Here is a 16,420-nt window from a genome sequence, read left to right as displayed (position 1 = left end):
GTAAGCAAAAGCATGACAACAGAGAGTGGGGTCAGTTATCCTGGCTTGGGAGGTAGAAGGGACATGAGGAGTGAATGCTTAATGAGTATCAAATTTCTTTGTGGCATGATGATTGGACAACATTGTAAATATAACTAACCCAACCATATTATAAAATGACAAATTTTGTTGTGTATATATATTTACCACAGTTTAAAGATTTTAATAGATGGAGAAGTCGAAGAGATCTACCAGAATAATCACTAAAGACAGCAGCCTCCCCATGGAACACAGTCACTCTCAGCTCCTTGGAAATCCCCGGTGGGCAGCATGACAAAAACAACTTCATATGTCAAATCCAAACAAAGCAGCACATTGCCCTTGAACGGATTCTAACCGTGACTCGATGACCAAGTGCCGGTGTTTGGTGCCGTCAAGCCACTTTGTAGTTGAACCTTAATAACACACTTACGTAGTCTAGCCTTAATTTTTCAGGTTTCCACATCCTGTACTTTGCCACTATTGGGGGTCCGAGTGTGGCTTTCACTGTTTTCTGACCATTACCTTTCAAACATGTACAATGACAACTTCTTCCAACCCCACCCCCCCATATGTGGTAGCCTGTGGGGCTACCTTTACCTGAGCCTCTGGAGGCACACACCTTTGGGGAAACTGGGCTGGTTCCTGGTTTCTCCCTTACTAGTGTAGGGTTTGTATTTTGTATGCTTGCCAAGTCAGGTGCTACAAGTAAAGCGCTTCTTATACTGCTTGTATTCTCTTTATTGTCCCCTCGGCCGTTGTTGGTGTCTTTGTAATTCCCTCATTGTCCATATAGTGGGACAGAGAGAAAATGAAGTGAGTGTTATACTCAGTCTGGTATATCATCGTAATTAGAAGCTCATAGATTTGTTTTTGTTTTGATTTTTTGTCTTTAGCATTCTGCTTTGAATAATGAGAAAGCTACCCAAAAATGTTCAATGACAATACAGTGAATACTCTTCTATTATTCAGTTTAGTGAATTTATTAAGAATATACTTATATGTGCATAAGGAGCCTTTGTGGTGCTGTGGAATAGACATTAGGCTTCTAATTAATAAGCTTATTTAGGTTACTAAATAAGCATTAGGCTGCCTACGAAACAAGGTAGGCAGATCAAATTCAGCAGTCCCATAAAAACGAGGCTGTCTGCTCCCATTTAGATTTACAGTCTCAGAAATCCTATACAGGGTCACTTTGAGTCCGAAATTACTCGAGGGTTTGGTTTGTTTTTGCATATATGTTCATATGTCTATTTTCTCTATCCTCTGCCTGTACACATAGTCTCTCTCTTTTTCATTAGTTCTTTTGAAGGCAGTTTTCAACCAGGTTCTTTTTTTTCATTTTGTTCCGGACCTCTAAAGAATAAAAAACATTTTCTATGACACTAAGTCACCGTAACTACTTCCAATGATCTAATATTGCTGAAATGTAACATAAGGTATAGTCTATATTCACATTTCCCCAGTCTTCCCAAGCAATTACCTTATAGCTATTGTTTGTTGTTTTCAGTGCAGGTTTCAAAGATCCATCATTGTTCTGTCTCTTTGTTATCTCAAACCAACACCAAATCCGCTGCATTGAGTCAATTCTGACTTACAATGACCCCATAAGACAGGGTAGACCTGACCCTGTAAGTTTCCAGGTCTGTAACTCTTTATGGGGCTGGTGGTTTAGAATGGCTGGCCTTGCAGTTGGCGACTGAATTCACGAGCAGGTCTAATGCTGCTGTAACATATATGGCACAAGTGGGTGGCTTTAATGAACAAAAGTGGGTTTTCTCATGGTTTGGGAGGCTAGAAGTCTAAATTGGGACTTCAGCCCTAGGGGGGTCTTTCTATCCTGTTGACTCTGGGAATGGTCTTTGTGTTTGAGTATCGATCCCTGGCTCTTTAGGCAGCTTCATGGGGCCTGGAGTCTATATTCCCCCATCTCTGCTTGTCTCTTGGGGAGAAAGACAGGCCTTTCTACACTGTAAGCAGTTACAATCTCAGAAAGTCATAGGTGTGGTTCTAAACCGCCTGATAGGGTCACTGTGAGTGGACATCGACTCAATAGCAATAAATTAGATTTGGTTTCCTTGCTTCTCCAAAGCTCCTTTGCCCTTTGTATATCTGAAAAACATTAAATGAAAGCAAACATTGCACCAATGCTGTCTTGTTAAGATGACAACAACAAAAATCCCATTCCCAAAAGGGATTCTAACTACATGTAGGGGTTAGATTTACAGTAGAGATTTTTACAGGAGGCAATTCAACACATAGCATGAACTTTAGCTAACTCCCTCCCTCTGCCTTCTTCCCTCTCATCGATTGATATTTTTAATTTAATTTTCAGAGTGTCCACAATATAGATAATTTTATTGTTTCATTGTGATTATACTTTCAGTTAAATATCATTGATAAGCATACTACATAATTGATGATATGAATAATTTTAAAAGAAAAATTTTACCATTATTAACATTATTTTCCTTAATTATCCATACAAAATATCATATATCAAACCACAAGAGAAGCCCTAAATATATCCTTTATTGCCATATATCTTTCAAGGTATAATAAAAACACTTAAAGTAGCATTTTATTTCAGGCTACCGTCAGTGGTGGTGTAGTGGTCATGCTTTGGGCTGCAGTCTACATGACCAGCAGTTTGCAATCAGTGGCTATGCAGGATAGAGACTTGGCTTTCTGCTCCCACAGTTATACTTCTGAAAACCCCCAGATGGTCGCTAGGGTCAGCATTGACATGATGGCAGCAAGAGTCGATTTTTTTTTCCAATACTTGCTAAGTAACCATAATCTCCATATTGTATCTCTCTTACTCAAAAGTAGTTTTGATTCTGATAGGAAAGTAAAAATTCAATTTTATTCATTTTATGAAAGTGAGAAAATTTGAGTAAACATTTTGTAATATAATCTGACCAAGCTTTCAAATATTAAGAATAAGGTGTAACTTAGAGTTTCCAAAATGAGGTGAAATAAAGAAGAGGCTAAATCAGGAGGGGGAAATATAAGAATAACTCATCTTCCATATAAATTCACCATGGGCCTTTAAAAAATTGTATAAAAATTGCACTTTGTGCATTACTTATACACATTACATGCATGCTGTCAAACTCCACACCAATTATGCATGTCTTCAAAAAGGTAGCTCCCTAACCCCACTTGCAAACAAATGTGTTTGTATAGATTATTTCTACTTTAGAAAGAAAGGTCAAAGTGTAAAGATTCCATAATGTAAGTTGGGACTCAGTTTCCATGTACTTAGCAATAAGTAAAATATAATATTTCCATGGTATATATAAGAAAATATTTCTATTAACTTTATAAAGAGTCACTTTATGATACCCTTGAGTGTAATCTACATAAAAACATTGATGTCATTTTATTTCATGGAACTAAGTGGCTTTGTAATAGTTACAGTAATGTCTTTATTTTTCACAGTTTCCATTAAATGAAAGTATATTTTCAATATCATTAACTATCATTAGCATAAAGCAAAAACTCTGAGATGAACTCATGACCTTATATATATTTTTGTTCTGGCAGGAAGCTCTGATCATGGCAAGTATGGACCATCCACACCTAGTCCGATTACTTGGTGTGTGCCTGAGCCCAACCATTCAGCTGGTTACTCAGCTTATGCCCCATGGCTGCCTCCTGGATTATGTCCATGAACACAAGGATAACATTGGTTCACAGCTGCTGCTTAACTGGTGTGTCCAGATAGCTAAGGTAAGTGCTCATTGTTTTCGGTGAAAAAAAACACATTTCTGGATATAGATCGCTTGAACTAAAATAGCAGATGAAGCCTTTCACCTATTAAATAACATAAATGATGGCTGATATTGAAATATAGGTAATCAGGTAATATTGAGATGTAAAGATGTCATTTTAAGCACTAAGTGCACTTGACTCAAACCATGTTGGGTTTTTTTCAATCGCTTCATAAGCATATGAAAGCTGAACTACAATAAGAAAGACCACAAAAGAACTGATGGGTTTTAATTCTAGAATTGGAAAAGAATGCTGAATATGCCATAGAGCCTTGCTGGTTATCGGTTATTCCTTGGGCTGCCAAGCACAAGGTCATACCAGTTCGTAAGAATTGGTTATCCCTTGGGCTACTAAGCACAAGGTTATCAGGAAGAACCTAGCAGCTCCAACAGAGAAAGGGAAGACTTTGTGCCCACAGGGCCCAAACCCTAAGGAATGGCTCTACTCTGCTAAATAGGGTTACTGCGAGTCAGAGTCAACTCAGAGCCATTGAGGTTGGCTTGGCTTATTTGTAACACTGTTTTGAGGTGTCATTGACTAATAGTGGCCATATGTTCAACTGAGCCAAACACTGCGAGATTTTTCTCACTCCTACTGATTATTGTTATGTTTGAGCTCATGGTTGGAGTAACTATATCAATATATCTCATCGAGGGTCTTCTTTTTTCTGGCATTCTGCTTTACCAAGCATGATGTTGTCTTCCAGGGGCTGGCTTGTCTTGATCACAGGTCCAAAGTACTCGAGAACAAGTCTTTTCATCCTTCCTTTTAAGGAAAATTCTTGCTGTAATTCTTTCAAGACAGTTTTGTTTGTTCTTGTTTACAGTCCATGCCACTTCCAATATTCCTTGTCAACACCATCATTCAAAGGCATCAATTCTCTTTTGGTCCAATGTCCAGTTTTCAGTTGGGTATGAGGCCATTGAAAACACCAACACTTGAGTCAGGGGCACTTTCGTCCTTGAAGCACCATCGTAGCTCTTCAATGCATTTTCAAGAGGTCTTTGAAGCAGATTTGCCCAATGCAATATGTTGTTTAGATTTCTTAATTGCTGTTTTCAATAGCATTGCTGTGGGTCCAGGCAAAGTGACTACTTGACAAATGTCCAGTTGTTAAAGATCTAGGTTTGCTTTAAACCAAGGTGCAATCAATCCTGAAGGGTGCGTCCTTTATCTTCATCTGCAAGTGATTAAAGTTTCCTTTGCTCTCAGCAAGCAAGGACATGTCATTTTCATACTGCAGGTTGTTAATATGCATTCTATCAATGCTGAAGCTGCATTCTTCTTCATGTAACCGAGCTTCAAACTTTCTTTGTTCAGCATAAAATGAACACAACAAAAAACTCCACCACCATCCAGTCAATGGTGACTCATAAGGACCCTCTGTGGGTTTCTGAAACTATATCTGATGACAGGAGTGAGAAGCCAATTTGAACTGCCAAACATGCAGATCACAACCCAACTTATAACCACTACACCACATATTGAATAAGATTTAACCCTTACACATCTTTCCTGATTTCCAACAACATAGCACTTTCTTGCTCTGTTCCAGGGACTGCATCTTGGTCAATGTAAAGGTTCAGCCTAAGCACATAAAGTGTTCTGGAATTTCCATTCTTCTCAGTGTTGTCCGTGGTTTATTATGATCCACAGGGCCGAAGGCCTTTGCATAATCAATGAAACAGGAATGAAGAAAGAACGGGCTGTTCAATTCTGGGGAGAAAATTGCTGCCATGTGGTTAATAAATCTGACTTGGAATAGTATAACCAGAATACTTTTTATAAGCTAATGTAGTTATGCTTTGTCTCACGTACTTTGGACATGTTATCGGGAGGTATCTATCCCTGGAGAAGGTGATCATGCATGAAAATCTTGGATCAATGAAAAGGGGAAGAGGCTCCATGAGCTGTAAGGACACACAGAGCAGGTGTGGTGGGAATGGTACAGCACCTGCAGTACCTCATGCTGCTGTGCAGAGGTGACTAGAATGGGAAAGTAACTTCAGGGTACCTAACAAAACATTATAGATGCATGCATATACTTATGCATAAATATATTTATGCTCTATTTAACATGATGTAAACATTTTCAATTAATTATGTCATGAATTTTACAATGACCAGATGTCATTAATGTTGCATTGACCAAAATAATTATTATACTGAATTTGAGGGTTTTTTGTTGTTGTTGTTTTGGAATAATATTTAATAAATAAACAAAACCAAAGCAAGAAAAGGTTAAAAGTCCACATCTCTGTTATAAATGACTTTCATAAAATAGACTGTATTTTTCCCCTGTTATTATTACAAATTATTAAATTCCAGGAATTTTGATAATTTTCCATTGCTCTTTAATGACAGACATTTTTGATCTGGCAGCAGGTCTTACTGAATTGACACCGTGGTTGCCACAATAGTCTCAACCCTAACAGTCCTGCGGATGTCACAGAGGCAGGCGGTGGTTTGTTTTGTGGTCTAGGGGTCACCATAGGTCAGAGACCAACTGAAGGCCCCTAACCGCAAAGAGGTCTCACATGGAGTGCGAATTATGGAAGTGTATGTGGTACAGAGGGCGGATTTCTCTAATGAATTAGAGAACAACTACTCATTCCAACAGCACTATGGTTTGGGCGGGTGGTGGGGGGTGGGTTTAAGTTTAGCTTGGCTTTCTAATTTGTCAGAGGTTCTGCAATTATGTGAAAATTTAAATCTCGACTCAAATGTTTGCAGCATGCTGGGTACTAAACAAAGCATGTATGTGCTGTCACCCATCACTGTGCCAACTCTGGTAGACATGCTTTCTGTTCAAAGGAGCCGTTTAAGAGTGTCTGTACCTAGTGCCTTACTCTAAATCTTTATTTTTGAAGAATAAGGTCAAGAAGAATTTTAATCCACTATTTCAACTCTTAGGTACATCCAACTATATAACAAGGATGCTTTAAATTTTACATATCCACATATTCATCTTTTCATTTTATAATATAAATGTCAAAATGGTAATTTAGTAGTGGACCTCTTTCTTTTGAATCTAGAATATATAATGGTAAATTACCTAAAGCAGAAATTTTATATAATTCTTTAAAACAACAGAAAAATGTTAAGTGACAAACTCATTTTGTCTATTCTAAATCTAAATATAATTTCCTTATGGATCTTTTACTTTAATTTTGTAAATATTTAGTCATAAAAACAACTGAGAGGATTCCTTACCGTAATAAAGTTTGAATGACAGTCTTCAAACCTGATTTATTTATCTAAGTCTTTCTATAATTTATGTGTAATAAATATATAATCAGAATTCTAGTAAATCATCATAGGACTATAAATGAAAACAAAGCTAAATTTTAAATTTCTTAGTGCTCTATATATTTCATTCAATAATTTCTACAGTTAATTTTGTCCTTCAAGATTTTAGGGCATTAAGATATCACTTAAATAAGACTGTATACTTTAACAATGGAAACTGCTTTGATTTCTCATGTTATACATTTTTTGCCTTGACATATGCTATTTTCTCTTCTTAGAATCAAGCTCTTGATTCACTCTGTATGTTCTTATTCATCTATCAGAGGTGACTGGGCTGCCTCCTTTTGTCAAGCCTTTCCAAACACACCCCTTTCTCTCTATTTTCACTTTGGGACTAGTTTGGGTCTTGAAAATCTGTCTCTGATTTCATGGCAGGATTAGTTTGTCAACAACTCTTCAAAAAGAATATTTGTTGGGAATTTACCATGTGTCGGAAACAATGCTGACTAAGGAATATGAAGATAAATAGCATGGGCATAGGAGCCCTCGGGGCACGGTGATTAAGTGTTTGGCTGCTAACCAGAAGGGTGGCTGTTAGAATCCTCCGAGTAACTCCACAGGAAAAAGACCTGACAGTCTGCCTCTGTGCAGATTGCAGCCAAGACAACCCTATGAGGCAGGTCTACCGTGTGTCACGTGATCGCCGTGAGTCAAAATGGACTCCACGGCACCTGAAGACTGATGTCATTAGCCCTGGTTCTCTTGTTGTTGAACAGACAGTCAATAAATAAAACAAGTATAAACAGGGTGGCTCCTACTTTAAAGAACAAAAATAATTTCATGGGTTACTTAGGGAAAAAACTCACTGAAGCAAGACACACACGTTTATGGGAAGATTTAAGGAAAAGAGAATATCAGACAAGGTCTGGACATCGGATAGCCTTGCAATTTGTTACTCACACTGGACCATGTGTGGAATGAGAGGGACTCTGTTACTCGTTATGTAAGGACAACGGTTCCAATGTGTTCTAATCGGATCAGGGCATGGAGTAATAACCTGTAGAATAGTTTAAGAATACATGCAGCTCGGAATTCTTGAAATGTTTTAACGTGGAAGTAATGTAATCCAATGGTGTTCTCAAAGGGTCAGATCAGTGTGTTTGGAGACGTCTTTGGGGGGAAATCAAGATACCAATTAAGAAGCTGGGTGCAATGGAAATAAAGATGAATAGATAGAATAAAAATCTTTTTAAGGATAAAATTCAAAGTGTTTCGGTGTGAAGTCGCAATGGATGATGCGGGGGTGGAGTATGGTGGCCTCATTTTCTTAGCCAGGGAATGCTTAGGAGTGACCGTGTCTGTAGAGGGATTCAAGAATGCCATTCCATGGTTAGAAAGTTACAAGTATGTTCAGACAAGGAACAGGAGACACATTAGATTATTGAATTTGATACTCAAAAGAGGGGTTGGGCCTGGAGACAAAAATTCATATAAATATATTTGAATGTTGTGAAATTCAAATATGAATCAGTCTCTAAGTAATCCCATTGCTTTTCTATTTTAAAAGTTTATATATAATATTTTAAAACTTTGTATATATATTAAAGTTTTAAAAGATAAAAGAGATGGGATTACTTTGAGATGGATTCGTATTTATTCCCATCACCTACAATTTGGGCTTGCATAGAGTAGTCACTCAGTAATTATTTAATAAATATTTAGCTCAACTGAAGAAAATACAGTCTACTTTTTAGAAGTCAGCCCTCGCTTTCTCATTTTTTGTACTTCAAGAGCTAAATTGTGAAGAAGCAAGAGCAGTATGTGAGAAAGATCTACCTTTGAATATTGGTACATTTTCAATTCTGTTACCTAAGTTACTCGGTTTTAGTTGCTGACTGAATTTTAGTTTCTTAATGTGAGCTTTGCTGTTAGATACTATTGAATTATTTCCAAGTCATAGAGACCCTAAATACAGTGAAACAAAATTCTTCCAGGTCCTGCAACTTTCTACAATTGTTATATTTGAGCCCATAGTTGCAGTCACAGTGTCAGTGTATTTCATTGATGATCTTCCTTCTTTTTGCTAATCTCTACTTTACTAAAATGATGTCTCTTCCAAGTACTGGTCTCTCCTGATAAAGATCCAAAATACTTGTCTCACTATTCTTGCCTCTAAGGAATATTCTGGTTGTACTTCCTCCAAGACAGATTTCTTTGTTCTTTGGCAATCTCTGGTATTTTAATATTCTTCACTAAATTGTAATTCAAATGTATCAATTCTCCTGCAAGCGTCCATAGTCATAATCCAGGTTCTATGTGCACGCAAAAGAATTGAAAATCTCATGCCTGGATTCAAAATATTAGTGCTCAAAGTGACATCTTTGTTCGTTAACACCTTAAAGAAGCCTTGTTCAGAAAATATACCCAATCCAATAGGTCGTTTGATTTCTTGATTGCTTCTTCTATGAGCATTGATTGTGGACTGAAGTAAACTGAATTTCTTGACAGCGTCAAAATTTTCTCCACTTATCATGATGTTGTCCATTAGTTGTCAATTAGCAATTTGGAAGATTTTTGTTTTCTTTACACTGAGTTGTCATCCATATTGAAGTCTTTAATCTTCATCAGCAAGTACCTCCAGTCCTCCTTACATTGAGCTGGCAAACAAGTGAGGTTGTATGATCTGCATTTTGCACGTTGTTAATGATCCTTCCTCTAGCCCTGATGCCACATTCTTCTTCCTATAGTCCCGCTTCTTGGGTTATTTGCCCAGTGTACAGATTGAATAAATATAGTGAATGAATACAACATATAGAATTGAATGAATAATTAATATTTTTTCTCATTTACAAAATGAAGTGTAATAGTATCTACCTGAATAGTGGCTCAATAATGACCCCTCAAAAGTTCCCAAGAACGTGCAAATGATAGACCCTGCAAATATGTACTTCACGTGGCACAAGAACTTTACAATATGATTGTAAGCATCTTGAGATGGTGAGGCAATGTTAAATTATCTCTGTGGGCCCAGAAGTGTGGCAAAAAGGGTATATACATAGAAAAGATAGAAAGACAGAAGAAAATGCAAGAGGGCTGTGCTTTGAAGATCAAGGGAGCATCCTCATTCTGAAGCATACAGGTGGCCTCTAGAAACTTGAATATCTAAGGAGACAAATCCTTTCCTGCAATTCATAGAAGGAACTTGAGGTAGTTAGTTTATTGTGCCAACCTGGCCAATAAACACATGAGGTTAATTGAAGGGCAGAGGGATAAATGGCTCAGTGAGCCTCGCCTTTCTAGTTCTCAGGTCTCTTGCTTTGTGATGGTTGGACCAGGGTGCAGCTGCCTTAGCCAGTTCCCTGCTTCAGCTGGCAAGGTTCACTTCCTGCAAGACATCCCCAAGGAGAAGCCACATGGACCTACCCTGATGCAGTCCTGGGTGCTGGAGCAGCCATGTGGAGATCCCTGCCAGCACTGAGATGCTTACACATTCACTGACTCGGCTTTCCTCCTGCAGTCGGTGTCATTGCATGTGTTTTGTGAGATGGAGGAGGAATTTGTGGATTGGTGTCAGACATATGGGTTAATGGGTTAATATTGAACTTGTGGGCTTGGACAGCACTGGGTTGGGATATTTTCTTGATGTGCACTTACCCTTTATATAAAATTCTCTCTTCCGTGGATTTGTTTCTCTAAAGTACCCAGACTAATACAGAACTCATGCCTGCCCATACATTGATTGTAGTCTAGTGAAACTCATTTGACCATCTGACCCTCCAGAACTGTAAGAGAATAAATCTTTATTGTTTCAAGCCACTAAAAAAAATAAATAAATGAACAAACCACTGCTGCTAAATTGATGCTAACTTGTTACAGCAGCAAGAGGAAAATTAATTCATATTTCATTGAGATTTTTGAAGATTAAACAAATAGTTTGTGTAAAAAACATTCATGACTCAGCTCCAAGAATATGATGGGTGCTGAAAACCCATCTCTTACTGTTGTCAAAGCCAGGGAACAGAATTATTTGAGAAATGTCTGTAAAATGTGAGTAAATATGGTGTAAGTATAGACAAATATTTGTAAATAGCTCTTTCAGTAACAAAAGATTCGTTTTCTTTGCTTCTAATTCCCACTAAGTGAGACTCCTGAAAGCCAGTAAGATGTCATCATAATTGCTTCAATATCTAGTTTCATTTTGATTGCATTCTGTTTTTATTGATGAAACAGGGGAGAGGGTGGTGCTATAAAATAACCAACTTATAATTGCACCATGATATGCTTGTGAAGAGCTTAATGATATGTCAAAAAATAGTAATTATAGCTAACATGATCAAACACTGTGTGAGGCATACTCCCTGTATTTTAATGCATTAATTACATTTTAGGGCTTGAACTTCCATTGTCCCTCCTTAAGGTGTAGATTTTCCCTCTAAAGAAATAATAATGCTTTTGATAATATCAGTGCGTCATCACATTTTCTGAGAGAATGTGTGTTGTCCCAGTGGATACCATAATTCTTAGGTCAATTTGAGAACTTCTCTAAATTGTCTGCCCTACCCCTTTCACTTTCCATTCTGATTTATGGCCAAATTATTTTCCTAGTCAGTGTCAAATCCCTAACTGAAGATAGCCAGAATTCTATTAGGAACCTTAATTTTAGATGGTCCTTGCTGAGGTCTCTGTGAAACTTCTTCTTCCCTGAGAGAAGAGTGGGAGTTTGTTTAACGGGTGAAGCTGAGAGAACAAGGTCTCCAGTTATGTCCACAGCTGAGGCTGATGTGGAGAAGCCGCCTGTGTTAAGATGTGAAGTCACATGAATAGAGGTGAATGTTTCATGAAGTTTTACCTTTATCTCCTCTTTTTAATTTTTCTCTAGCAGTACCTATCAAAATGACAGAAAGCCACCAGTTTTCATTCTTTTCACCTATTTTCATCTGCATGAATTAAAGTGAAATTTAAATCTGAATGCTTGATGTAGGTAAAATGCATGAACTGGGAATCAAATGTCTTAATTTTTTGGATGAGAACTAGACTTTCCGTGGGAACATTGATGTTATTGATTGATTTTCACTCATAGAACCCCTGAGTAAAACAGAAGGAAATCCTACCTGGTCCTGTACCCTCCCAGCAGTTATTTTGATGATTGAACCCATTGTTGCAGCCGCTCTGTCAATCCATGTCATGGAGGGTCTTCCTCGTTTTGTGCTCCTCCTGAAGCAGGTGGCTCCCAGCCTCACTCCTAATGAGCTTCTGGCTACACTTCTTCCAAGACAGATTTGTTTGTTCTTCTGTCAGCCCATGATATGGTCAACAGCCTTTGCCAAAGCCATAATTCAAATGTATCCATTTCCCTTCAGTATTCATTAGTTAGTGACCTGGTTCTGCATGATATATTATGAGAGGAGACACGTGTGCCATCGCTTCAGAGGGGCATCTTCGTTTTTTCATACTTCAGATACTTCTTTTGCTGACGATTTTCCCCGTGCCATGAATTTTTTGGTTCCTTGACTACCATTTCCATGGGTACTGACTGTGGATTGAAGTAAAACAAAGTGGTTCACAATTTCAATTTTTTCCTTTTTAATTCGTGTTGCTGATTGGTCCAAAGGTTAGTCTATTTGCTCTCATTGTGTCGCGTTGTAATCTCTATCAAAGGATGTAGATTTTGATATCCATCAACGAGTGCTTCAAGTCATCTTCATTTTCAGCGAGTAAGGTGCTATTTGCATATTGCAGGCTGCTGCTGCTGCTGCTGTCTATTCCTGATGCCCTTATTCTTCTTCACATAGTTCAAATTCTTATATTAGTTGAGAAGCATACAAATTGAATAGCACGATGAAAGGATACAACCTTTCATGTTAAGTAGAACTGTCTTAAGTTACTCTTAAATAACAGACACACGGAATTTTTTTTTTCTAAATTAAAATTTCAGCTTGATGATTTGCCACTCAGATTCGGTCAGGAATGATTTTCATCATACCACTTGGAGTTCCCACAAGGCTGTTTTAGAACTGTTAAAAATACATCTTCTGCTTGGTGGGCAGGACCTATATTTTCCAGACCTTTGAGATTGCTCCAGAACGATGTTCCTTGGTTACTCAGATAGAAAGAGAGCTCTTTAATCCCATTCAGGCATGCAGAATCATTACAAGGTGCAAATCATTGTCTCCTCCTTTTCGAGGCGTATAATATAAATGCATATTACTGTGTCAGGGGCTCCTGGAGGATCCGCTCTGTGGTCTTTGCTGGCCTCCTTTACTTGTCCAGGATTGGCTGGCTATAAAATGATCCAAGAAAGATGTTCTGATTCCCTGGATGAGTGGTTCTCAACCTTGCTAATGCTGTGACCCTTTAATACAGTTCCTCATGGTCTGGTGATCCCCCAACCATAAAATTATTTTCTTTGCTGCTTCATAACTGTCATTTTGCTACTGTTATGAACTGGGTGACCCCTGTGAAAGGGTCATTTTACCCCCACAGGGGTCGTGACCCACAGGTTGAGAACTGCTGCCCTAGACCGTCCTCTTCAAGCTAGACAAAGCAAATTCCCACAACTCCTCAGCCCAGATGTTCCATCCCCAGGATCTAGGCCTTTGTGCATGCACTAGCCCATGGAAGGCTTCGTTCTGTAGGTGTGGAATGAGAGTAGACACCTAGGTCCCCCTCACCCCACCTTCATCCCCCTCTGGAATTGCCACTGGTCATGTCCCTTCATTCTTCAGTCTCGGGCAACCTAATTGCTTTTCTGCAACTTGATGAATTCTGCATCTTACACCTTCACCCTCAATTCCATTGCCAGGTGAAAATACATCAATTTCTCAACCAACAACAACAAAAATGAACTAGGACATATCTCACGGGAACCAGCGCTCAAAATCACAAGTTTAGTTCCTATGGTACAAAATGCTTAAAATCCGTTTCAAGATGGGAAGTCCTAGAGCAAAATCACAGGCTTTCTTATTTGTTTCAAAGCAGGGTTGGGGGGAACACAAATTGATATCTCAAAAAATCAGTTTGCTGTACATGAAAAAGGAAAGAAAATCATGAGGGGGTGAATGGGAACCCAGAGAGAACTCAAGTCAGTAGAAGCGGTGAATCTTAACAAATGAATGTGGAAGCCTCTCCAAGTAACACAGCAAGAAGCCCCAGAAGATTAGATAGTTTAGTGATTAAAAGAAGAAAATGAAAACTCCCCACCCCCACCTAAGCCATGAACTTGGGTTGGTTTTTTTTGTTTTTTTCGTGTGTAAGCTTTCCTGAAATCCAAGCAAGTACAAGAAGTATAATTTTGGCAGCAAACAGGGGGTTGAGAGGGTTTCAAGTATCCTCTGCCTCCCCAGGGCCTCGGGGGAGAACAGCGTTGAGACCATGAGGTGAGCCTGGGCTGTTTATGGAGAAGCGGTTGTCTAAACAAGCGGCAGAGCTCACGCAAGGCCACCCTGCTTGCTCACGACAAAGTGGAGCGTGAACTGCCACCCTGTGTATCTGTGTGCCACTTCTCAGTACTTCCGGACCCTTGTTTGTACTTTTGGTGAAATAATTACTACTGTATTAGAGAACATTGGTCTTAAAGATGAGGTCAGATACCTCTTGTGATACTTTTAAAAATGGTTTAACGATGTTTCCCATCGCTGTAGAATGCCAAATGAGAGGCAGCTGGCTTATTGGTATATCCATGTCCTTTTGGTGTTTTTAGCTTACCTTCCAAGGGCTTTTTGTATTCTCCGTTTTCCACCAATAGTTTTTCCCTCCATCTTTATATCAGAATGTCTAGTAACGGTGCGATGTCCCAAATTGGTGATGAAGCACCTGGTTGAATTTACATCGTGTGTATCCCCTCCCTGAACCAACCTCAGGCTTTTGATGTATGCGCCCAATTCCCATTGCCTTAGAGGAGGACCGTCTATCAGGGGGCGTGAGGGATACAGGGGGATCTCCATGGTACCAGATGAAAATGAGGTTTATTGAGCTCATTTCAAAAGCACAGGTCCCAGATTTGCACTGAAGCCCTAATTATTTCCTGGAGTTTGCATGAAATATGAAGGTCTCTTAAAGTCATTTAGGTTTTTGTCTTGCCTAACCTATAAAATAGCAAGCTTCCCTTTGCCGAGCTTTGCCTGTGGCTTTGTTTGGCATGCTGAGAAGCTCTAATTCAGCTGTGTAAAGTTACTCTAGTCTATAAATGGCAAAGGTTTTCATTCAGCCACCATGCGTATGCAGAAAGGAAAGAATTTAATTTCTTCTGAGTTTGCACTGTAATATACTTGTTCTCTGTCAGAAGAGAGAACACTAACCTGTCCACATGGATTAAATTGTTCTGCATGTGTGGAAAGTGCCCTCAGTTGCATCTATTAGTCATGACGATGGGAAGCATGGTCTTAGAGCAGAGTTTTAAAGCACTGTGATTTTCTCAAATGCACAATCAAAGTACCAGGACTGGCAGATTTGGTTTATTGCTCTCTGTGGCTTTTGGTTCAAAACCTATAGAGGGAGATGAGTCATACGATATTTCTTTCAGAAAGTTGGGCTGTATATTCATGGTCATTAAGATGTATAAATGCAGTGTCATTTTTTTCTCACAGATTTTAACATGTTTTCAGTAATTCAGAGAAATGAGGCACACATTTTGCTTTAGATATGAAAAACAGATGGTAGGAAGATCAAGTTATTTCCTGGAAATAGAAAGCCCATCGTGGGATTGAAAATATAACATTTATTTACTTTTTTTCACATATAACCAGTTCCTTCATCAGATCCTTCTTTTAGAGTGACACTAAATTGTGAAACATTGTGGTTCCATGAACCCTTCACCGAGGTCCTTGCATTGGAAATATATTGCATAACTATCATAAATATGAGGACAAGGATATAGACATTGATACAGTCCTCAGGACATATTCAGATCCCATCAGTGCTACATGCATTCATTTATGACTTTGTGTTCAATGCAACTCTAATGCATGTGTGGATTCATATAATGACCGTAAAAAAAAAATAGATCGGTTTGATCATCACAATGCATGCTATTCCCTTTATAACTATATTTAACCCCTAGGTTTTTGTTTTGTTTTAATTGTACTTAAGTCTATCTTGTGATTCATGATACATTCAGACATTTACCATCTTGTTAGCTCACTGTGTTTGTGCCTTGTACTGAGCATACGTCACTGTGAATTTTAAGGTTTTTCTCAGCATTGATCATTTGGCAGAACCTTACTTCAAAGGATACCCTCCATAAATGTTCATAGAGACATTCTACAACATGCCTCTGCAGAAGACACACTTGGTTCTGTGTAGTTAATGACCTAGGAGGGATGCAGTGCCAAAACAGGTAGTATTAAGTCCTCTTCCACTTATTTAGTGGGCATATCTA

General features: G+C 38.5%; 1 protein-coding gene across 3 annotated transcripts in view; it reads left to right on the top strand.

Moving 5' to 3' along the window:
* Nucleotides 1–16,420, top strand: part of ERBB4 (erb-b2 receptor tyrosine kinase 4) — a 708,927-nt gene that overhangs the window by 516,799 nt on the left and 175,708 nt on the right. For all 3 annotated transcript variants that reach the window (XM_045295392.1, XM_045295397.1, XM_045295390.1), the window contains one exon: nucleotides 3,568–3,753. In XM_045295392.1, the coding sequence (XP_045151327.1) occupies nucleotides 3,568–3,753 (186 nt within the window). The remainder of the gene's footprint in view (nucleotides 1–3,567; nucleotides 3,754–16,420) is intronic.

Source organism: Echinops telfairi, unplaced genomic scaffold (assembly GCF_000313985.2).
Source record: "Echinops telfairi isolate 266 unplaced genomic scaffold, ASM31398v2 ScPeMD7_3;HRSCAF=10, whole genome shotgun sequence".
Classification (NCBI taxonomy): domain Eukaryota; kingdom Metazoa; phylum Chordata; class Mammalia; order Afrosoricida; family Tenrecidae; genus Echinops; species Echinops telfairi.
This window is presented reverse-complemented; position numbering and strand designations above follow the sequence as displayed.